The sequence below is a fragment of the Acipenser ruthenus genome, chromosome 58, assembly GCF_902713425.1.
Source record: "Acipenser ruthenus chromosome 58, fAciRut3.2 maternal haplotype, whole genome shotgun sequence".
Taxonomy (NCBI): domain Eukaryota; kingdom Metazoa; phylum Chordata; class Actinopteri; order Acipenseriformes; family Acipenseridae; genus Acipenser; species Acipenser ruthenus.
In genome coordinates this window covers 3479936-3503506 of record NC_081246.1, presented here as the reverse complement: position 1 = coordinate 3503506, position 23571 = coordinate 3479936, and the positions used below count along the sequence as shown (strand labels likewise).

Sequence of the window (23571 nt, the reverse complement as noted above, 5' to 3'; positions counted from 1 at the left end):
TGGTGAATTTTAAGATGTTCTAATTGAAAAAACCTCTTCTCACATTCATTACAGTGGTGTGGTCTCTCTCCTGTGTGACTGTGCTGGTGTCTTTTAAGGTGTGCTAAATTACTGAAAGTTTTCCCACAATCAGCACAAGGAAATGGAGTCCTTCCTGTGCGATTCCCCTTGTGAGTTTTAGGAGAGCCTAATTGCCAGGAACTCTTCCCATCTTCAGTAGAACAAGGCAGGGTCTTCAAGTTGCCCTGGGTTTCAGAATCATTCACACACACAGACTGTGCAGTTTCTGCACTCTCCAGAAAAAACAGCAATTGTACAGAAGGGATTTTACCAATCAATTCTTTAAAATGTTCATCTTGAGGTGTCGTCTCTCTGTGTGTCTTGCACTGCAGTTTGTCACTAGCAGAGTTTTTGCAGTGGGGTGGTGGAGTGGAGTCGTGTTCTCCTTCATCTACATCACAAGCGAAACAAAGAAAGAGACAAAGGTTATTTTACAGCATTCTTACACATTCACTTCTGCCAGATTTCCCCATAACTGAGTGAACTCTGATGACTGCATAGTTAGAGAATACTGTCAAACCTGCTTAATAACACTCCTGTTAATGTCAGCCTCCTTTTATATAATGATTGTCAATGAGGCCAAGCAAAACATATTTTAAAACCATCTTTAATAAAACATATTGACAGCGTTCAGCAGCAGATGATGAGGGCAGCAGTGACAATGTGATTGAAAACTGATTTTCACTGCTCCCCTTATTATTGTTTAGTGGAACTTCTTTGTTAAAGGTGCTGTTGATTCTAAGGTTTAAAACACATGTTCTTACCACTGCTCCCCTTATCAGTGAATGCTACCCTGCCCATCGCATCTCAATATCGATGCTAAAGGCCTAACCTGGTTGCAGCTGAGTTATGAGTGGTATGGCTTTTCCTGACCTTTGTGGAATCAAGCTGCACCATTGAAGTTCATGTAATTGATTTGTAAGGAATTAACTGACTTTTCAGGCCCTAAGCGGAGTGCCTTCAAGTATTCAGAAGTGAGGTAGGATACGGTTACTGCAACGCTGTCATGGGTTATTGTGCTCATAAACCTGCTCTGGATTACTGTCTTCACTGGGAAAGTTGGTGATGTACCAGTTCTCTGGAGATTCATCCACAAATATATTAAAGAAAATGGGTGGAAGGTCACTCATTTTGTGTGTGTCAGTGGTTTTATAGCTAATAAATAAAATGGCGCTATATATACTGTGTAATATAAATATATATATATATATATATATATATATATATATATATATATATATATATATATATACACACATACATACATACATACACACAGTGGTTTCCTGAAGTATTCACCCCCTTGCAAAGTTTTCACATTTTGTTGGCACCTGAGCGTACTCCACAACGCTTTCAAATTAGACTTTACATGTAGAATCTACACAAACTACTCCACATTGATAAAGTTAAAAAAATGCATCTATAAGGGCTTATAACCAGGAGGTCCCCGGTTCAAATCCCACCTCAGCCACTGACTCATTGTGTGACCCTGAGCAAGTCACTTAACCTCCTTGTGCTCCGTCTTTCGGGTGAGACGTAATTGTAAGTGACTCTGCAGCTGATGCATAGTTCACACACCCTAGTCTCTGTAAGTCGCCTTGGATAAAGGCGTCTGCTAAATAAACTAATACATTAAAAATAAATAATATAAATAAGATTTACAGAGAAAAACTGATTAATCTCAGTTCCATAAGTATTCAACCCCTTTGCTACTGCAGCCCTAAATCAGCTCAGCTGCAAATGATTTGTTTGAAGTCACAGAATGAGTGAAATTGTTTCAGCCTGTGTTGAGTTTGCGAAAATGCATGTAGATGATCCTGCAGACATCAGGAAAAAAGGTTTTGTGGGCAAAGACAAAAATTGAACTTTTCGGTCTAAATTCCAAGTGTTACGTCTGGCGCAAGCCCAACGCTGAACATCACCCAGTCAACATCATCCCAACTGTCAAGCATGGTGATGGCAGCATCATGTCATGGGGATGCTTCTCTTCAGCAGGGACTGGGAAGCTTGTCAGGATAGAGGGGAGAATGGATGGTGCAAAGTACAGGCGAATCCTTGAGGAAAACCTGTTTGAGCCAGCCAAGACTGGGGAGGAAATTCACATTTCAGCAGGACAATGACCTGAAGCACAAAGCCAAAGCCACACTGGAGTGGTTGAACAAGAAGAGAATTAATGTTCTTGAGTGGCCAAGTCAAAATTCTGACTTGAATCCAATCAAAAATGTATGGCGAGACTTGAAGATTGCAGTCCATCCATTGCAATCCCCAAACATCAGAACTGGAGCAATTTTCCAGTGAAGACTGGGCAAAAATAAACAATATGGGGAATAATTAGTTCTGTGTTTAAATTTTAAAATGGTGCTATATAAATCTGATGATCCGTAGAATATGCTATAATACAAAAAATATAATAGATATGAATATACAAACAATATACAAATATAATAAATACACAAATAACACATGCACACAATTTTAGAAGTGTAATATCATACCATTTTAATAAACAATAAACAATATGGGGGATAATTAATGGTGTTATATAAATCTGGTAATATGGAGCAGTATGTTTATTTTCTAACTCAGCACAAGTGACATTATAGAAGGCTTTGTGGTCCAGTAGTTAAAGAAAAGGGCTTGTAACCAGGAGGTCCCCGGTTCAAATCCCACCTCAGCCACTGCCTCATTGTGTGACCCTGAGCAAGTCACTTCACCTCCTTGTGCTCCGTCTTTCGGGTGAGATGTAGTTGTAAGTGACTCTGCAGCTGATGCATAGTTCACACACCCTAGTCTCTGTAAGTCGCCTTGGATAAAGGCATCTGCTAAATAAACAAATTATTATTATTATTATTATTCTAGATAGACAATCCAGATAGGTAATCTTTGGTAGGAATAAACATAAAATGCATTAATGTTTTTACAAAATCATTTTCATTTTGGAATATTCTTTTAAAAACTGTAAACAGGAGCATGTTATCATTCATGTCTTCTTGTTATTGTTAAAATCGCTAAATGCGGACATCGGCACGTACCTCTGAAAGAAATCTGTAAGTCTGTAAACAGTGTCGTTGTTTGCAATTGCTGCCCTAGCTACAGCTAGAGGTTGCTTCCCCACCAGTTTCATGTAATCTTAATTGTATAATAAGTAACACTATACACAGGGTCACTTTCATTTGTCATGTTTTATTATTTAAAAGCACAGAGAAGTTCTCAGTTTTAATACAGACAGAAACATAGAATTGTTTATGCAATGGAACGGTATCATTGAACTCCCGACCGTACCATAACAAAAAAAGTGAGGGGGGAAAATGAAAATCTTATTTCCCGAATTAAAAAATGATTATTAGTTTCCCCAGTGTTGAAAGCACAAACACAAAAAAACACATCATCACTGATTAGCAGTTTTAATCCAGACAGAAACACAGATGTGACCCGTGTGTGCTGAGCTATATATTCCATGTCTCCCTATTCAGTGCAATGGAACGGTCGCAAGTCACTCTGCCTAGCAATGATGTCAGGCAGCAGGGATGTCAGACCGTTATCTTTGGGGTTCAATTTCTGTAAAACTAGGACCCCCCCAAAATATATTAATACCCCGTTGCACATCTACCTGCCTCACAGAATTGAAATCATCAGTAGCCATCTTGCTTACAGTTGCTCTTCTGAGTGTTTTTAGTAGAGCTACTCAAATAAAATTAATTTAACGTAGAACTCTGTAGAAACATTAACACTGCAGTTATACTCATACCTAGAACTGCCACCGGCAGTCATTATGACGGTTACATTTTAAACAACCTCAATATTAAAATGAAAGACAAACTATCAGATACGACTCAAATGTTTTATTCAAGCACGTCATATCAAACATCTGCACAGCCAAAACACTTATTTAAATGAACAATTAAACAAAGGGTTTATTTTCTAACTTACCACACAAAGCACTACTTCAAAAAATGAGAAACTATAATAAAATAAACATTTCAAAAGAAACTAGTGTTTAAACAGGTATATGTACATACAAAATAGCATTAAAAAGATCTCAACTCCCATTATGTAACATGAATGTGCTTTCAGGGAAATGGACTTCAAAGTAGCCCCCTAAGTAGCACAATCCACACAGATGTAACGCTTCTCAACTTTTCCTGTGCATTTACCACATACTGCTCGTTCACACTGGGCACAGATATCAGAAGTTTTATTTTTATTGCATTTAGCTACCTTGCATTGCTTTCTCTTGCGTGTGTCGCTGGGTGCAGCACTGAATCCAGACTGAGCTGCGTTTCCCGGCTGCTTTGCAGTTTTCTGATCGAAATGTTTCTGCCGAAGCTCTGTGGCTAGCTTCAAGATGAAATCTCTCCTACTGATATTTTCTCCGGTGCATTCCTTGTACAAAACGAAGGAATTGATGGCTGCCAGGTCCAGCACATTGTAAAACACAGCAACTGGCCAGCGTCGAGAACCAGCTTTCACAGAGTACTGACGTGCCATCTGGTCTAAAACGTCCACCCCGTGCTTTGTGTCATTGTAGAAATCCACGGTCTCTGGTTTTTTCTTGTCAACAGTCCCGATGGCAACTGACGTATGACGGGAGCTGAGAATAATGACATTCTTTCTCGGCTTGCACTTGTAAACAGTTAGCGTAGCACAGTCATTGTGTTTCAAAATTGTACTGGAGTACAGCTGTGGTTGCAAGTTTTGCGCAGATGGTGGAAGCTCTCTTCCTGCTTTGTTCACTGTTCCAACCAGGCTGGTTTTCTTATTCTTCAACTTTTTTGCCAATTCCAGTGAAGTAAAAAAATTGTTAGTGGTAACATTCCTCCCTTTTCCTAAGTACGGTTCCATCAGCCTAAGTACCACATTGTCACCCAGTCTCTGACCAGCTGGGCAAGTTTCATCTTTGCCCAGGTAGGGGTAACCATTCACCACATATTTGGACTCCACGTCCACTGCCAACCAAAACTTGATCCCAAATTTATCAGATTTGTTTGGCATGTATTGTGTCCAGCGACACCGTGCTTTTGTGGAAAACAGCTGCTCATCCACTGTAAGGTTCTCTCCGGGCTTGTAACAGGCAATGCTGTTTTCAATGAAGCCGTTCCAAATTTCTGATGCCAGGGCAAATTTATCTGTCTGAAGGCGGGCCCTTCTCGTTGCTCTAAAATCAAAACGCAAAAACCTCATGATTTCTCGAAAACGATTCTGTGACATTGTCTCTATAAAAAAAGTAATTCCCCACTGTGTAGACCAAAGGCTCTCCAGGTAAAGGCTTTTACCACCATACGCTCCTCGAACATACAGGATTGCAATAAACGCTTCTAATTCCTCCAACGACATTGCCCAGGAAACATCATTTTGTATCCTATGTGCCTCTGCTACAGTACAGCGTTGAATGTGGTGTAGCATTCGCATATCAATCAATAAATGAAAAGCGCTGAGAATGCTATTGATGTTGCGTTTTGCGTACGGCGTGGGACCTGACGTTTCAGTCAAAACATTTTGTGCAGCCCGTCTTCCCACAGCATCAACACCGGGACTTATAATTTCCCAAACAGTGCCATCTTTCCCAGTCTCCTGAATGCCCGTTCGTGCTGGCGATGCAGCTGGAGTCGCTGTCCTTGGTACTGCTGCAGGTGAAGCGGTTGGCATGGCTGGCATGCCTGCAGCTGCTGCAGGAGACGATACAGGCAAAGCGGCTGGCACTGCAGAGGATTCCCCAAGACTGCTGCTTCTGCCACAACCTCTTCTGCCCCTGGGGAGCCCTCTGTGTGATCGTGGCACTTCAGTGGCACCTTCCTCGCTTTCACTGGTGGAACTGACTGTATCACAAATCCAGGATTCATCGCTGTCGTAATCACTCACATTCCCTGCATCAGAATCATTTTCGGACAAAGCGGTAAGCATATCAATCCTTTCTTGAGTGGTCATCCGTCTTCTTTGGGCCATTTTGAGTTTCAGCCTGGTCTCTGTCAGTGTACCTGTGAGAGTAAAATAGTAAAACTATACGACAGCAGACTACATATGCTCACACAGACAGCCAGACGCCAGTTATACAAGGAACTGATAGAATTACAATATCTCTTTGGATAACACATGTCCAGACTTCAAGAGCCATATTCTATTCAAAGACATAGTGCTGTAAGCTCAGTGAGGGTAGAGATAACAAAAAAAATAGAATATTGTAGGTTGTATTCAAAATAAAAACATGTATTGTAAAAGGCAGTCACAATGACTGCTTTTGAAGTTCTAGGTGGGCAGGATTATAACTTCCTTATTTTTGTGATCCTGACTTTCAAACGCCACGCAGAGTAATTTAAATTTGAAAACCTCAAACTGTCAAACTATTTACAACTTTCCTAAAATAAATCTATCAGTCTGAACATAATTTATTGTAAACAGAAATAAATGACCCCTTAATGTACTGTATTCCCCTATTCCCAGCATTCCAGTTTCACTCACCTCTCTCAGTGATGCTAGAAGGTGGCGTTTCCTCCTGCAGGATCCGCTCATTGGCCTGGTCACACCCCAGCTCAGTCACTTCCTCCTTGATCTCAACAGTCCTGTCTGCAGAAACAACCCATCGCATAGGAAGCTCTGGGCTGATGTGAGCTGCTTCCATCTCAGAAACTTCCTTTGAGTGAGGCTGATCCGTTCTCACTGAAGAAAAGGAGACAAGACTTTTAGTTTGTCATTTCAGACTGCATATAAGGTGCTTTTATTTGAATTTCCACAGCACTCACACTTTAGAAAACTATATAATGCATGAATCCAATATAATTTAAAATCACATATCAAACTTTACTTGAAATGTTGTAATATGAATTCCTCTGTGTACAGCAACAGACTGAAGCAACTTGCAAAAGGCATGCAAGGCTATTCCACCCCTAAAACATGGGGATTCTTCTATCATGTAATATTCTATTCAACAGGGTTGAACAGCCCCACCTAACCCTACATTAGGACGGGTGAAGCAGGCGTCTGTTGATTCTGGCTCTATGGAGAGTTCTGCTCAGAGCGCTCTGTGCTGCTCATAAACTTTACAGTGTTCAACTCCTCCTATAATTAAATACTAATCAGTGAAGCACAATCTTTCTGCATGTTTGAGAAGTATAAATGCTCCGGTAAACACAAATAATAATCACAATACTCCTACTTTGATGGTTTTTGTTTTATTTCCCTTTAAAAGCTACCATTTCAGAAAATATCATTATCTCAATCTTTTTTAAACGGGTAAACAGAATCAAGTATTAATTTATAAGTATAGGAGTCGATGGCACCTAATCAGGATCCTGATAATCAGGATTTCTGCTTAAATGGGACACAAATCTGGGGGACGGTTCTTCACAATGTTATTTATGTCATTTAATTGGGACGTCACTTTGTTTAATTGGGATACAGTATTTTCAAAATGTACATTTGTGAATATGAAATTTAGCCATTAAAACAATCAGATGTATTCTGTAAAATGCGTTACTTTCAATAGTATTAGAACTGGTGAAACCAAAGAGTACATTATCAATATGTAATAAAGTTTCCTTTTTTAATATTATTGCTGATAAAAGCAACCAGACCAGAGGAGTGTCTACAATTCCAAAATAAACGCAGCACTGTTTCATGGAGTCATTACAAAACTAGCAATTAACATCAATGTCCCGTTGACGTTTTTCAAATTGTTCTTAACAGGATAGCATTTATGTATAATTTGATATGATACTTCTTTAATCTTATTGGTTGACAAGTATTTGTTGGGCAAAATCCAAGCTTTTTTCCAGTTTCTACCCTCAGTAAAGCCATCCCAGTAAGTCACAGTATCAGGAATGGATACTAGATCATTTTAAAAGAGAGATTGTATACATTTATTATTATTAATATTATTCTATAAACAATATTTTCCAATAAAAAGTTTGGGAAGGGTCTAGGGAAGGTAAAGGACAAGTTAAAGCTTTCAAATCATCCTTCAGTAATGATTACTCCTCTAGGAATCGCGTCGAAAATAATTGTAAATTCCTTTGTTGTAATAGGTAGATTGAAAGTGGATAAGAATTCTGTATCCTTAAGAAGATTGCCATTACAGTTAAATAACTGAGTAACTAATAAGATGCCATTGTTAAACCAACTGGGGAGAAAACTTCTGTTTTTACAGCAAATATTTATTCCAAATGAAATGTGTGTGGGGGGAAATGTTTGTAAATTAGAGACCAAGAGTTACGAAAGTTGGACAATTTGATGGGAATTTTTACTGATATTGTAATTACCTAACAATAGAGAGTTTAAACCACCAAGATTATTAAATATAAGAAGGAATACAATTCCAAATTGAAGCTGAATTCTGAATAAATTGTTTAACCCAATTAAACAAAATTCTACCTGTTCATGCTCAGCTCGTAATAGACGTCATCATTATATGCTACAGCCCGATCACATAAGGGTGATAAATCTAGGTACTAAAACGAGGTTTATTTCATAACAATAACCTAACCCTATACCTAAGGTTCGTGGGGTATTGAGGTCACGTGGCAGGGGTGTTGAGGGTGAGATGTTGTTGTAAGCGACTCTGCAGCCGATGCACAGTTCACACACCCTCGTCTCTGTTAATCGCCTTGGATAATAAAGGCGCCTGCTAAATAAACAGATAAGAAGCAGCAGCTGGAATGCGAATAAGAAGAGGGCCGAACAACAAAACCATATCATGCATCGCTAATCCTGAGCTCTGTGTAAAGCCGGGGATCAGCTAGTCCTCTACTGGGGACGATCCTGAGATCGTGTAAACGTACTGACTGCGAATCACCACATCAAAACAACTTCTTCTTCTTCTTCTTCTTCTTCTTCTTCTTCTTCTTCTTATTATTATTATTATTATTTATTTATTTAGCAGGCGCCCTTATCAACAAGTAATAATACAAATTAAGAGCAAGATAAATACAATCACTTTCCTGACTTTCAAACGCCGTCAGGGTATTTAATGCATGTATTTAGGAAAATACATGCATTAAATACTCGCTGGTATCGAAGAGCATGCCTGTAGATTTAAATGTAAAACTTCATTTTGTGTTCAGTTTTCAAATTCCGTTTTGCTCAAAAGCAGCGGCAACCAATTTGAATTAAACTACGATAATAAGTTACGTTTTGTTTACCTCTCTCTCTGCAGTCTGCGTAAGTTGTAGTTTTCTTTCGTCGGTCTCCAGACTTCCTTTTCAAATCTAAACCGTCACTTTAAAACCATTCAAAGAAAAAAAAAAAGAAAACAAACTCTATAATCAGTTAATGAATCAAACAAGTACAATGACTAGGGGGGTCGGCACCATATCGAGCCCACGGACAAACAAAACAGAAGTTATATACAATTACATACGTGTGCGTGTTAGTCGTGTCCACTGCCACGGACAATGACCCACGCTCTCACATTACGAGCAGCAGCTTCAGAATACAAACTCTTCGACCACAAAGCAGAGAGACGAAACTGGCGCCATTTCGGATCCACAGCAGGTCATCGCGATCCCGCCCTTCTTTCCACAGGGAGGTCAGCCAATCAGTTTCGCAAGCTGGGTTTCGAGTGTTTCTGCAGCCAATAATACGTGACGGTTCCAACCAGGCACGCCCACTGCCAGTGACGCCCCATTTCATTACAGAAATAAGAGGGCGTGTTCACGGAGATCATTCTCTGCAGAATCTGACCAGTTTAGCCAAATGATCTTCCATGAATTGGTCAGATTCTGCGCATAATGATCTTCATGAACGCACCCAGCGACTTTGGAGAAAGAGAGGCGCATATTCAGCTAGGACTATGGGTGCGTTCACGAGAGGCAGACTTTGCTGAGTCTGCGCAGGTTCTGCAAAGATTCTGAAAATGCATTGGCTTCTTGCTCCGATTCTGTACAGATTCTGCGCAGAATAACGAAAGTCTGCGTGTCGTGAACTCACCCACTATAAAGAAGGATAGGAAAATGATGTCACAAGTGGGCAGAGTTAGTAAACAGTGGAGCATTTCTGGAGCCCGTAGAGCTGGGCTCGTAATGCTTTTAACTTATTCACGCTTGCCCTGGCAAAATGTTTCTTGACATAAGCATTAATTCGCATAAATAACAGCGAGTCGCTTTGTATTGTTATTAAAAAAAATACCGGTTAGCGCTGCCCCACAGCAGCCCCGCAATGTATTCAGTACTGAGTGGGCTCCACAAATGGCGCCTGTATTTGAGTACCGAACTGCATCACGGGATTGACTGTCCTACCCTTCTTTCTATAGTCCTAGATATTCAGGACCCACCTCAGAAATCTGTATCCCTGGCGTGTGCAGGAGTGAAATTAGATCGTCCCACAGGCACGTCTGATTTTTCTTTTGCTCGTGGCTGAGGTAAAATAGGAGCGATGTGCGCACGCATTGCATTTTGCAATAATTTGCTAACTTTTTCGACAGGACGACATGATGTGTTTGGGATGTGGATAATCAGTCGTGGTTTGTTTTCATTAAAACGACTTTGTCGTGCGCAACTAAAACAATCTTTAAACAATTAGTGCTTTATGTCTTAACAATGCGACCTACCTGTTTATAAACCGTTGTGCCGATTTCATTGTGACACGCAACACATATCCACTAAGTCAGCTTGCCACTGACCGTCGATATTAGATACATAATGTTGTTGAAGCTGACACTCTGGGATCCTTCAAGAAGCTGCTTGATGAGATTCTGGGATCAATAAGCTACTAACAACCAAACGAGCAAGATGGGCTGAATGGGGCCTCCTCTCGTTCGTAAACTTTCTTATGTTCTTATATATTTCTCAATTTTGCACTTTTAGAAAAAGACTTCTAGTCATTGAATTGAAGTTTCTTTCTTTGCACTGTTAATAGTTAAGGATAATTATCAGAAATTTCTGATAATCCATCTTTCCTAGAGTTCGTTTACTCTGTTAATCATGCACGTGCTTATCCATTGTGTTAGCAGATTTTGGAAACATTCTTATGTTCTTATGTATTTCTTTTAAAGTTTATTCTAGAGGGTTTATGCAAAGTATACGAGTCTTGCTCTGATAAAAACCCTGTTAGGACCCTCTCAGAGACTTTAGAGCCATCAGACCCCAGAGCCCTTTGAAGAGTCTGGAAACTCCCTAAGCCCCCAAGATATCGTAGTATAATTTTTTCATACGCTGAAGTGACATCTTTAACCATAATAACACAACTGTGACAAGTATGTAGTTCAAAAGGTTTTTATTCAAAGTTTATCATAACACATTTGAGACAACTGTAGTTCAAAAGATTTATTCACAGTTTATCAAGAGGATTATAAAGTCTTCACACAAACATTCATGATAAGTCACTAAGTATTCCACAACATTTTGTACAACTTTTGATATATCCTCATCTCCTAAAAACCTGGCCAGGTTATTAAAACAGACATCAGTCACATAAGCATACAAAACAATTAGATGTATAAGCATGTGGTCGTCTATTTCATTAAACACTTGATACTATATTCATTAAAAAGTCCTTTAGTGTTTTATGTGGTATTACATGTGTATCGAACAGCTCTTGCCATTATTGAGCATCAACATCTTTATGTATTAAATTGGTTATACATTTTAAGTTGTTGAACATTTTTACATTTACGGGGATCACGTTTTGAAAGAGTCTCTTACAAGCCACTTTCTCGGCTAGTAACTCAAACAGCAGCCCCTCCATGGTGTTCCTGAGTGTTGCTGGAGTCTGGACGTTCCCCATTTTCAAAGTCACAGGCTCTGTAATAAACTAAAGGAGTGTGACAGGACGGCTTTTTAATTTATTTTTGTACCAAGGTATTTTTGTTGACTCCAAGAACCTTTCCTACTTCCCTTCATGTATGAATGTGTGTGTGTGCTTGTGATATGCATGAGTAATGAATTCTGACTTACCATTTCCCCCATTTTCCCCAAATCACTGCAGTGTATCTCCATTCTTGGAGAACAACACAAGCAAAGAGAAAATATAATTTAAAAAAACCAAAGTTCGTATTCCTTGTTGCTGGTCAGCCGTGTATAAAAGATGGCCACCAGTGATACCTCAACATATAAAGATGGCTGATAGTGCCACATCAGCAGAAACAAAATGGTTGCTGACTTTAGAGGTTAAAGGTCATAGCTAATATTTACAAGTTCACTTTTCTTTATGTTGTTGTCTTATATATGTGTGTATGGTTAACCTTATGTGTGTGAATCTGGCCACAATATTTTTTGATGATGCTATGAAGTATTTTTGCATCTATTTATTATTATTTTAAAAAATGAGAGCTGTATCTTTAAATTAGCTTCAGTATTAAAGTTTGTAAATGGATTTTCAAAGCTGTCGAAGCTTTTCTCCATCTTAGATCTGATGGTGTCGTGAGAAGATACTAAGCTCATTACATTACTTTTATATCTGAATGCAATTCATGCACAAGTTCGTTCATATTTCCAATGACAGATGTAAGTATCTCTGACCAGCAAAGCGACTTGAATGATTTTTCTTTAGAATCACCGGGAACTTCACAAAGCTGCTACTTGACGAAGGAACTCGCCCAAGAAATGTGTGCGTCTGTAATTGCAAAACTGCAGGGTTGTGGTGTAGCTACTAATGTTCTAACATCTGTCATTGGAAATATGCACCATTAAATTGTAAATAAAATAGGAGGCACTTTTTTTACACAGAGACTGGTGAGGGTCTGGAATCCACTCCCCAGTAATGTTGTTGAAGCTGACACCCTGGGATCCTTCCTCTCGTCTGCGGTACTTCGTGTGGCAGGAGGTGTCAGCAGTAGCATTTGTTTTAATATATATACAGGTTAAGATGTGCGCGTTCATTTCTACACGTTTCCCTGAGCTTTTTCAACCCCCCCAGGATACATTCTGTGCCTCCCCAGTTTCAGAAGCACTGCTGTAGGAAACAGGGCTACAATCATTTGCATACACAGCAGCCTTGGGATTTTTTGAGTTGAATTTGTTTATTTTCACAGCTCCCTGCATTTGAAACCAACGAGAGAGACGCAGGTCTGCTTTGGTATTCTGGTGTGATTGAGATGCTTTCATTGAGTAAACATTTTTTTTGTAAGTGTCCTACCTGACAACATCTCTGTGAACTAGACTGTGTTTCTTTAGTTTTTTTGACTCTACAAATCTCTTCCCACACTCACTACACTCAAAAGGTTTCTCTCCCGGGTGGGTTATGTGGTGTGTTCTGAGGTTGTCTTTCCGATTGAAACTCCTTCCACTTACTGGACTCACATACGTTTTCTCTCCCGTGTGAATTCGCTGGTGTGCTTGAAGTCTATATTTACGATTAAAACCTTTCCCACAATCAGCACACTGAAACGGTTTATCTGTACTGTGAGTTAGCTGGTGTCTTTGAAGGTCACCTTTCCGATTAAAACTCCTCCCGCAATCAGCACAGTGAAACGGTTTCTCTCCTGTGTGAATTCGCTGGTGTGTTTGGAGGTTACATTTCTGATTAAAACGCCTCCCACAGTCAGGACACTCGTATGGTTTCTCTCCCGTGTGGATTTTTGTGTGGTGCATTTTCAGGTTGTCTTTCCGATTGAAACTCCTCCCACATAGTGGACACACGTACAGTTTCTCTCCCTTATGAATTCGCTGGTGTAACTGAAGTCTGCTTTTCCGAGTAAAACTCTTCCCACACTCTGAACAGTGAAACGGTTTCTCCTCCGTGTGACTACACTGGTGTATTTTCAGCTTTCCCTGGTCACTGAAATTGGTGCCACATTCAGTACAGTGATACAAGATCTGTTCTGAAGGAATCTGCTGGGGAGTTTGTATGGAAATGAAGTTGCCCTGGGTTGCAGAACTGTCAGGATGTGCAGTCGCTGTAAATCCCACAGGAAGTGGTCGGCTATCTTGTGCAGAAAGATTCTGAACCGAGCGAGTTCTCAGTTTCTTCACATATTCATCTTGGGGTGTCGACTCTCTGTGTTTCTGCTTACGCTGCAGTTTCCCATCAGAAGGGATTTTGCTCTGGGGTGCTGGAGTGGAGGTGCGTCTTCCTAGATCTGCTTTAGAAGCGCAGGAAACAGAAGCCAAGGTTACTGCACAGCATTGAATCACAGCCACTTTCCTGCAAGGCTTCACCTCACAGCCATCACTGTTAACAATTAGAACATTGAAAAGCAAGACAAATGATAAACTCTTTAGCCTTCACAAAACAATTGCAATTCTTATATAAACTGTATTTTTGACATTCTACTCACATGCTGTGCTGCTCGTGGACGGCATCGCTCCTTCCTCCTTTCCATCTGTAGCTCTTTCCTGAGGGGGGTGATGTTTCCTCTGAATGGACCCCAGCACAGTGCCCTCTTCTCCAGCACTAGAACCAGTGTCTTCAGAGACAGGGTGATTGGGTTTCATGCAGATCTGTTCAGGAGGACAATCCTCACAGCAGCTAGATTCCATCTTAACTACATTCTCCTCCAGCGTATCGACTTTATTTTCTTTACTAACTTCCTCTGTGATGTCATCACACTCCAGCTCTACGGCCTCCTCTTTAATGTGGACAGGTTCAAGTTCAGGGATCTCTTTACTTTCTACAATTGTCAGGTCTGTAATCTCCATTATTCTTCCACACCACTCCTGATCACAGATTTCCTCTTTTGTGTAAACAGCTTCTATCACTGGCCCCTCCTCTGCTTCACTGAAAGCACATCTCTCTCCAGAATCTGCGTGAAACAAAATTATACATGCTTTTAACTCTCACTGTACAAATAAATACAATCATGTAATTCTGTGGAGTTTATGACTGTATGAAATAACACATCATGGATATTATATATGCAACATTGTGAACGGGGCCTTCTTCAAGGAAACACAATCATTGCAGTAGTGCTGTATTTAATTGTATTTTATTTAATGACTGGAAGGGTTACAAGAACCATAACATTATTAAACTCACCTTGAACTCTGATGAATAACCCCTGGTTCTCGTTCCTCTGAAAGTCTTGTTCATTGCAGTCGGGGTTCATGTTTCTGAGAGGTTGTTTAATGTCTGCATCTGCAGCGTTCATGCATTCCCGCACTGCTTTCAACTCGCTCTCTGATATTTCCAATCTCAGCTTCAGACTTTCATTCTCTTTCTCCTTTCCAGCCATTTCCATTCGGAATTCAGTGAATTTGCCGCCGACAACTTTTGTGATTTCGCACAAGACGGTGTCTACAGCCGCTTTCACTGCGTGCTCGATGGTAGAGGCGAGCTCGTCTTGAAAGAACGACACGGAGACACTGACGTCCATCTTCACTGACTGTTAGCTTGAGACTGATATCCTTTCTGTATTCACGCTTTTATTATGAATAATATTGGGAGCCTCTCTTTGTTATTCAGTCAGCACTTGACTTATTTAGCAAGTTTCTCTGCTGCTGCAGCTCAACAACCCCACGCAGTCCCACACACACAATGTAAACAAACCCACACACACTTCCGCTTCCTCCCTGCTCCCATGGAGACGAGCGCGTCGTGACGTCACGTTAGCGGATTGGCGCCTCCTGCTGGAAGCACCCGGATGGAAGCTGACGGCAATGGATCCTTGACCAGGGTGACCAGACGCCCCGGTAAAGCCGGGCTTGCCAGTTTTCAGACTTCATGTTTTTGTCCCGGTCAGAAACAGTAACATTATCTTCCCGGTTTTGTTATTTTGTACTCACATTGCTTATAAGTACACAACTGTAGCGATGTGCTGAGCAAGTTCACAGCAGAGTGATTTTATTATACAATCAATCGTGTGAATCACTTGTTTTCTGATTATGTGTTTAATAATTCATATTCTGTTTAACGTCCTGGACCATGGCTATGTATTTATTTATTTAATTGTATCTTGCCAGTGCCACAAGCTGTTCCTAAAATATACCTTCAATCAAGGCCGGATTAACCCATAATTAACTCTGACACTTTTGTAGTGAACATATGGCTCCCTCGATGTCCGTGTTAATTGAACACATTGGAAAGTGTTAAGAAATTAACCCTGCTAGAGAGTAAAGTTTTCAACACTGTAGGAGTTTAAATGTCATCTCATTCAGTGTAAGTTTAACTATATTGTGGTGTAAGTGTAAATGTCACACTGCTATTTAGTAATTTTAACTCACTCATAAATATTCAGCTTCATAGATTAAATACTATGCTACAGGAATACTTGTAAGACAAAACAGTAATTAAATACACTTCATACAAATTCTAAAAAGGGATCCACACACATGACTCTATTAAATCAAAGCATTTATTTCACAAAATACACCTTTTGGACACCAAGTACAGTTTATAATTTTTGGATGTCAGTTACTTTTAGACAACAGTGTTCATCCACAAGAATAACTGCTGGTAAAGGAAAAAAAGTACACTTGAATATCATTTCCCAAATCAAAATGTCCTCACTGCCATCCTGGGTTATTTTGTATTATTTCTGTAGCCCAACTTGTAATTCACACAAATGCATTTAACTCCAGAACATGACACTTTGTTACTGTTTCACTTTAACTCGGGAGATTTTGACATCACAGCCAAAATTTTGTGTCCACGGTGAGTGGTTTGGTTGCCTTTGGATCTCATATTTTGGACGTTCTTTGTGAACACACTTTTGGCTGCGATCTCCTCAATTCAATGGAAGCAGTGACAAACCTGCACCTTCTGTGGAAGGAGTGATATTTACATCTTCCTTTATATCTCCATATTTATAGAAATTCCCATTGCATAACCAGCCCTCAAAGTGCCACGATACTTATTTCAATTCCCAAACTATACAACTTAAAATCAAAATACAAATACACCCCATTATTCACTGAAATGTTGTTTCCATTTAGCTTCGGTATTAAAGTTTGTAAATTGATCTTCAAAGCTGTCGAAGCTTTGCTCCATCTTAGATCTAATGATGTCATGAGAAGATACGAAGCCCATTACATCATCTTTTATATCTGAATGCAATTCATGCACAAGTTCCTCCATATTTCCAATGATAGATGTAAGTATCTCTGACCGGCAAAGCGACTTGAATGATTTTTCTTTGGAATCACCGGGATCTTCACAAAGCTGCTACGTGACGAAGGATCTCGCCCAGGAAATGTGTGCGTCTGTAACTGCAAAACTGCAGGGTTGTGGTGTAGCTACTAATGTTCTAACATCTGTCACTGGAAATATGAACCCTTAAATTGAGAAGAAAATAGGAGGCGCTTTTTTTACACAGAGAATTGTGAGGGTCTGGAAGCCACTCCCCAGTGATGTTGTTGAAGCTGACACCCTGGGACCCTTCCTCTCGTCTGCGGTACTTCGTGTGGCAGGAGGTGTCAGCAGTAGCATTTGTTTTAATATATATACAGATTAAGATGTGTGCGGTCATTTCTACACATGTTTGCATGAGCTTTCTCACCCCCCCCCCCCCCCAGAATACATTCTGTGCCTCCCCAGTTTCAGAAGCACTGCTGTAGGAAACAGGGCTACAATCATTTGCATACACAGCAGGCTTGGGATTTTTTGTTGAATTTGTTTATTTTCACAGCTCCCTGCATTTGAAACCGACGAGAGAGACGCAGGGTCTGCTTTGGTATTCTGGTGTGATTGAGATGCTTTCATTGAGTAAACTGAATTGTTTTTGTTTTGTTTTTAAGTGTCCTGACTGACTGAATCTCTGTGAACTAGACTGTGTTTCTTTAGTTTATTTGACACTGCAAATCTCTTCCCACACTCACTACACTCAAAAGGTTTCACTCCAGTGTGGGTTATGTGGTGTGTTCTGAGGCTGCGTCTTCGACTGAAACTCCTCCCACATACTGGACTCACATACAGTTTCAATCCTGTGTGAATTCGCTGGTGTGTTTGAAGGTTACATTTCTGATTAAAACGCCACCCACAGTCAGGACACTCGTATGGTTTCTCTCCTGTGTGAGTTAGCTGGTGTTTTTGAAGGTTACCTTTGCGATTAAAACGCCTCCCACAGTCAGGACACTTATATGGTTTTTCTCCTGTGTGAGTTCGCTGGTGTCTTTGAAAATCACCTTTCTGATAAAAACTCCTCCCACAATCAAAACACTTATACGGTTTCTCTCCCTTGTGAATTCGCTGGTGTGCTTGAAGTAAAGTTTTACGATTAAAACCTTTCCCAGAATCAGCACAGTGAAATGGTTTATCTGTACTGTGAGTTAGCTGGTGTGATTGAAGGCTTTCTTTCTGATTAAAACTCCTACCACAGTCAGGACACTCATACGGTTTCTCTCCTGTGTGAATTCGCTGGTGTTTTTGAAGAGCACCTTTCTGACTAAAACGCCTCCCACAATCAGCACAGTGAAACGGTTTCTCTCCTGTGTGAATTCGCTGGTGTCTTTGCAGGTTAGCTTTGAAACTGAAACTCCTCCCACAGTCAGGACACTCATACGGTTTCTCTCCTGTGTGAATACGTTGGTGTACTTTTAATCCAGTTGCAAATCTGAATATCTTCCCACACTCTGCACAGTGAAACGGTTTCTCTCCTGTGTGAATTCGCTGGTGTGTTTGAAGGTGTACTTTCTGATTAAAACCCTTCCCACAATCTGCACAGTGAAACGGTTTCTCTCCTGTGTGAATAGGTTGGTGTAGTTTTAATCCAGTTGCACCTCTGAATGTCTTCCCACACTCTGTACAGTGATAGGATTTCTCTCCTGTGTGACTACGCTGGTGTATTTTCAGCTTTCCTCGGTTACTGAAATTGGTGCCACATACAGTACAGCGATACAAGATCTGCTCTGAAGGAATCTGCTGGGGAGTTTGTACGGAAATGAAGTTGCCCTGGGTTGCAGAGCTGTCGGGATGTGGAGTTGCTGTATATCCCACAGGAAGTGGTCGGCTATCTTGTGCAGAAAGATTCTGAACCGAGCGAGTTCTCAGTTTCTTCACATAATCATCTTGGGGTGTCGAATCTCTGTGTTTCTGCTTACGCTGCAGTTTCCCATCAGAAGAGATTTTGCTCTGGGGTGCTGGAGTGGAGGTGCGTCTTCCTAGATCTGCTTTAGAAGCGCAGGAAACAGAAGCCAAGGTTACTGCACAGCATTGAATCACAACCACTTTCCTGAAAGGCTTCACCTCACAGCCATCACTGTTAACAATCACAACATTGAAAAGCAAGAAAGATGATAAACTCTTTAGCCTTCACAAAACAATTGCAATTCTTATATAAACTCTATCTTTGATATTCTACTCACATGCTGTGCTGCTCGTGGACGGCATCGCTCCTTCCTCCTTTCCATCTGCAGCTCTTTCCTGAGGGGGGTGATGTTTCCTCTGAATGGACCCCAGCACAGTGCCCTCTTCTCCAACACTAGAACCAGTGTCTTCAGAGACAGGCTGATTGGGTTTCATGCAGATCTGTTCAGGAGGACAATCCTCACAGCAGCTAGATTCCATCTTAACTATATTCTCCTCCAGTGTATTGACTTTATTTTCTTTACTAACCTCCTGTGTGATGTGATCACACTCCAGCTCTACAGCCTCCTCTTTAATGTGGACAGGTTCAAGTTCAGGGATCTCTTTACTTTCTACAGTTGTCAGGTCTGTAATCTCCATTATTCTTCCACACCACTCCTGATCACAGATTTCCTCTTGTGTGTAAACAGCTTCTATCACTGGCCCCTTCTCTGCTTCACTGAAAGCACGTCTCTCTCCAGAATCTGCGTGAAACAAAATTATACATGCTTTTAACTCTCACTGTACAAATAAATACATGCATGTAATTCTGTGGAGTTTATAACTCTATGAAATATCACATCATGGATATTATATATACAACATTGTGAACGGAGCCGCCTTCAAGGAATCACAATCATTACAGTAGTGCTGTATTTAATTTTTAAATAACTGGAAGGCATACAAGAACCATAACATTATTAAAAATCACCTTTAACTCTGGTAAATAACCTCTGGCTCTCAATCCTCGGATGGTTTTGTTTCTTACAGTCCGTGTTCATGTTTCCGAGGCCTTGTCTGATGTTTGCATCCGCAGCGCTGACACACAGACGCACCGCTTTCAACTCGCTCTCTGATATTTCCAATCTCAGCTTCAGACTTTCATTCTCTTTCTTCTTTCCAGCCATTTCCATTTGGAATTCAGTGAATTTGCCGCCGACAACTTTTGTGATTTCGCACAAGACGGTGTCTACAGCCGCTTTCACTGCGTGCTCGATGGTAGAGGCGAGCTCGTCTTGAAAGAACGACACGGAGACGCTGACGTCCATCTTCACTGACTGTTAGCTTGAGACTGATATCCTTTCTGTATTCACGCTTTTATTATGAATAATATTGGGAGCCTCTCTTTGTTATTCAGTCAGCACTTGACTTATTTAGCAAGTTTCTCTGCTGCTGCAGCTCAACAACCCCACGCAGTCCCACACACACAATGTAAACAAACCCGCACACACTTCCGCTTCCTCCCTGCTCCCATGGAGACGAGCGCGTCGTGACGTCACGTTAGCGGATTGGCGCCTCCTGCTGGAAACACCCGGATGGAAGCTGACGGTCTCGTGGCAAATTTGACCCCCCCTGAGTCATGTGACATGTCAGCGTTCTGTTGCTATGCGCGTCACTGCTTTTGCTCCACAGATCTTGACACTGACAGTTGGAGTTCGTTGGCGCCGTCGTACAATTGTAATCAAATAATTTCACTTTTTACAGGACAAATTTGTAATACTGTGTTTTTTTCCCCCTCAGAAAACTACATTTGTCAATCGATATGGATCACTTGAGAGCGGTATATCGCTACCTCAGCACAGGTGAGTATCCTGAACAAGCCACCAAAGAGGAGAAGCGGGGTATCAGAAAGAAAGCCAGTACATTCGTTTTGAAAGGTAAAAAAAAATAGAGAAATATTGAAAATTAATATTAATACATTATAAGTTATTGAAGCCGCCCTGTATTTTTGAAGATGTACATCTAAGTAAATGATAAACGTGTGTGTGTAATTATATATATATATATATATATATATATATATATATATATATATATATATAATTTTCATTTTTGATTGGTATGGTAGTCTTAGTTTCTGAACTACTGAATTACTGCCTGACTTGAGTATTTCCAGGGCAGAGATATCAAAAGTAAATTGGATGTCAGTTCTAACACCCACCTTGTTTAATGTAGTTATATTGAACCAGCTGGGGAGGGGCTGATTCACTGTATTGAAGTGATATTGTGCCAAATAAGGTGGGTGTAACATGATATAAAAATACAGTAGATGTAATTCTGAAGTGATAAACAACTTCACATTTTACGTGTACATGTTTCAGACATTAATGCTTCAATTTCAAATTCGATTTCCATTCCTATTAACTGATATTAGACAATTACTTATTATAGAAGTTGAGAGCATGAAATGTCCGTATGATTTACTGATAACACACGTCACTATAAATTGGTGATGTCATTTTTAGACAGACAGCCTCTTTAAAGCCCTTCTCTTTTTTGTGGGTTATGTGAGAAGGCATTTTAAAGTTCTGTTAAACCTGCTCCTAACGCCCCACTCCATCGGTCAGGACCTTGACGTGGTGACGGGGCTTTTTACCAAAGCTGACCTGCAGTATAGTGTTTTTCTTTTTCACTAATGCTTACGCATTAAGTCCTGGATCGCACGTTACAGTGGAAATATGCAATCTGATCATGTACTTGTTTTATTGTGAAGAATACAGAAAAAAAAGTTTGCTACATTTTTCAACATGTGCCTTTTTTGTGAATGTCTTTCTGGTTTGGACAACTACACCTGATACACAACCCACTAAAATGATTGAGTGCAGATTTCTGCTTGCCCTGCATTGCTCTGTTAAGGGTTCCCCAGGACTAAGACTGGACAACTCGGATCTAGATTGACTTCTACTCGAGCATTTACACAAATCTGACATCCTGTATGCTTCATTAGTTAAGAGCCTGAATTATACACACTAAAGTCAGGGACAATATGTTGTGGTTAACAATCATATTGCTTCTAGTTCCAAATTTGTACTTTTGAGTGTTTGAAGTTATGGAAGAAACATTCTCACTTTATAGCATATCATATAATTTGGCTTCATACATATTTAACAAATGCATATACAGTATTACTGATAACAAATGAACAACCACCAATCTGCAGACCTGCTTTGAGAATGACAGGCTCCATTCCAGGACGATGCCAATGATCTGACAAACACTGTAGGAAGTGGCAACACATACCATGAGGGTGTATTACTTCATTTTTTAATGACAAGTTATATGGTTAAACTAAGAGAAATGTGTTTGCAGATTTAGTGCAAGACCATGCATGAATAATGCTAAAGATTAAATCTTTTGACCTGTTCATTCCTTTAATTTTTGACATTCCCTAAATATTTCTCACAATATACACTGAAGCTACTGTATAACCTATATTAATCATATTGGTGTAAATAACAATATTTGTTGATCACAAACTTATTGACACATTTTCAATTAAAGTCTGTGTAAGTTAAGGTTGAGTCTTAATTGAGTTAGTCATATTAATCAATTAGAAACCACTACTTATCAATTTAGCAATATTATATAAAAAAAAAAACATTAGTTGTAAAACACGAACAGAAACTGAAGCAAAATAGTTTGTGCACTCAGCACAGCATGGTAAAAACAAAGGAGTTGGATCCAGATGCGAGAAAAGCACTTGTTACAGTAACTACTACAGCAGCAGGGGAATCGATAGAGAGTGTTGTAATACAAAAATCTACAATAATCAGGAAGTATTTGAAGACTAATTCAACTGAAAGCATGGAAAGAAATGGACGTCCCAGGAAAAGTACGACTATAGCATAAAGAACTGTTTGAGCAGCTCGCAAAAATCCACCATTAACAGCCAAGGATCTAAAGAAACATCTGGTATAGCAGTGTATGAAATAACTATACAAAGTCATCTAAACACAAAAGGCTTTTACGCGACCTTACCACATTTCACAACAATTAAAAAAATAAAAAGCGTCTTGAATGATCTTTAGTTAAGGGTGTCAATAATTTTGTCGGCAACTGTATGTGTAATCATGACAACTCCCTGATTGTGATAAGTATAGCAAGACTATAAACATCAACATGACTACCCACAAATGTGTAGAAATTATTACCAGACTATACTTCTAACTTATTGTTTGTTATAAACATTTTTTTATTTGAAAAGTTACAATTGTAATATAACATTTGCCAGTTGTGATCATTTAAGCTGTTCAACTTTATTATTATTATTTATTAGCATATATGCATATATATATATATATATATATATGTAATTAAACAAGACTTAATGTATTTTATATTTACTGTAAAAGCTCTTATGTAATCACGTGAAGAGCAATCAAATAAAATACACAACCATTTATGATACAAAAAACATTGATACATATAAAACAATAAATATAATACGAATAAATGCCAATAAAAAAGCAAACGTAACTTTCAGTAAGTAAAATGCCGATGTTTTACCCTATCCTTTCCGCATCACGAAATCTGATCGTCACGTGACTCGTACGCTAATATGTCACATGACTCAGGGGGGGGCAAATT

The 23571-nt window shown here is 39.8% G+C and overlaps 2 protein-coding genes across 3 annotated transcripts; both read right to left on the bottom strand.

Annotated features, from left to right (window-relative positions):
• Positions 1–3262: 3262 nt before the first annotated feature.
• Positions 3263–9888, bottom strand: LOC131724914 (piggyBac transposable element-derived protein 4-like). Of its 2 annotated transcripts, XM_059017967.1 has the most exons (4): positions 9410–9888; positions 9192–9268; positions 6517–6714; positions 3263–6035 (listed from the first exon to the last, which is right to left on the bottom strand). In XM_059017967.1, the coding sequence occupies exons 3-4, from the start codon at positions 6674–6676 to the stop codon at positions 4159–4161; spliced, it is 2037 nt and encodes a 678-aa protein (XP_058873950.1). In that variant the 5' UTR covers positions 6677–6714; positions 9192–9268; positions 9410–9888; the 3' UTR covers positions 3263–4158. The 2 variants fall into 2 exon arrangements, with proteins under 2 accessions (XP_058873950.1, XP_058873951.1); XM_059017968.1 differs by lacking the exon at positions 9192–9268.
• Positions 9889–16258: 6370 nt separating this feature from the next.
• LOC117407641 (oocyte zinc finger protein XlCOF6-like) lies at positions 16259–20472 on the bottom strand. Its single transcript, XM_059017962.1, has 3 exons — positions 19916–20472; positions 19224–19688; positions 16259–19025 (listed from the first exon to the last, which is right to left on the bottom strand). Exons 1-3 carry the CDS (start codon positions 20250–20252, stop codon positions 17653–17655), a joined length of 2175 nt encoding a protein of 724 aa, XP_058873945.1. The 5' UTR covers positions 20253–20472; the 3' UTR covers positions 16259–17652.
• Positions 20473–23571: the final 3099 nt, after the last annotated feature.

What these genes read in the sequence shown, in the direction of transcription:
- LOC131724914 (XM_059017967.1), bottom strand. Translation starts at nt 6,676, where the DNA reads ATGGAAGCAGCTCACATCAGCCCAGAGCTTCCTATGCGATGGGTTGTT. An exon ending in TTCTAGCATCACTGAGAGAG is followed by an intron (nt 6,036 to 6,516) that starts GTGAGTGAAACT and finishes TTACTCTCACAG; the next exon opens with GTACACTGACAGAGACCAGG.
- LOC117407641 (XM_059017962.1), bottom strand. Translation starts at nt 20,252, where the DNA reads ATGGACGTCAGCGTCTCCGTGTCGTTCTTTCAAGACGAGCTCGCCTCT. An exon ending in GTTATTTACCAGAGTTAAAG is followed by an intron (nt 19,689 to 19,915) that starts GTGATTTTTAAT and finishes TGTTTCACGCAG; the next exon opens with ATTCTGGAGAGAGACGTGCT. An exon ending in GTCCACGAGCAGCACAGCAT is followed by an intron (nt 19,026 to 19,223) that starts GTGAGTAGAATA and finishes CTTCTAAAGCAG; the next exon opens with ATCTAGGAAGACGCACCTCC.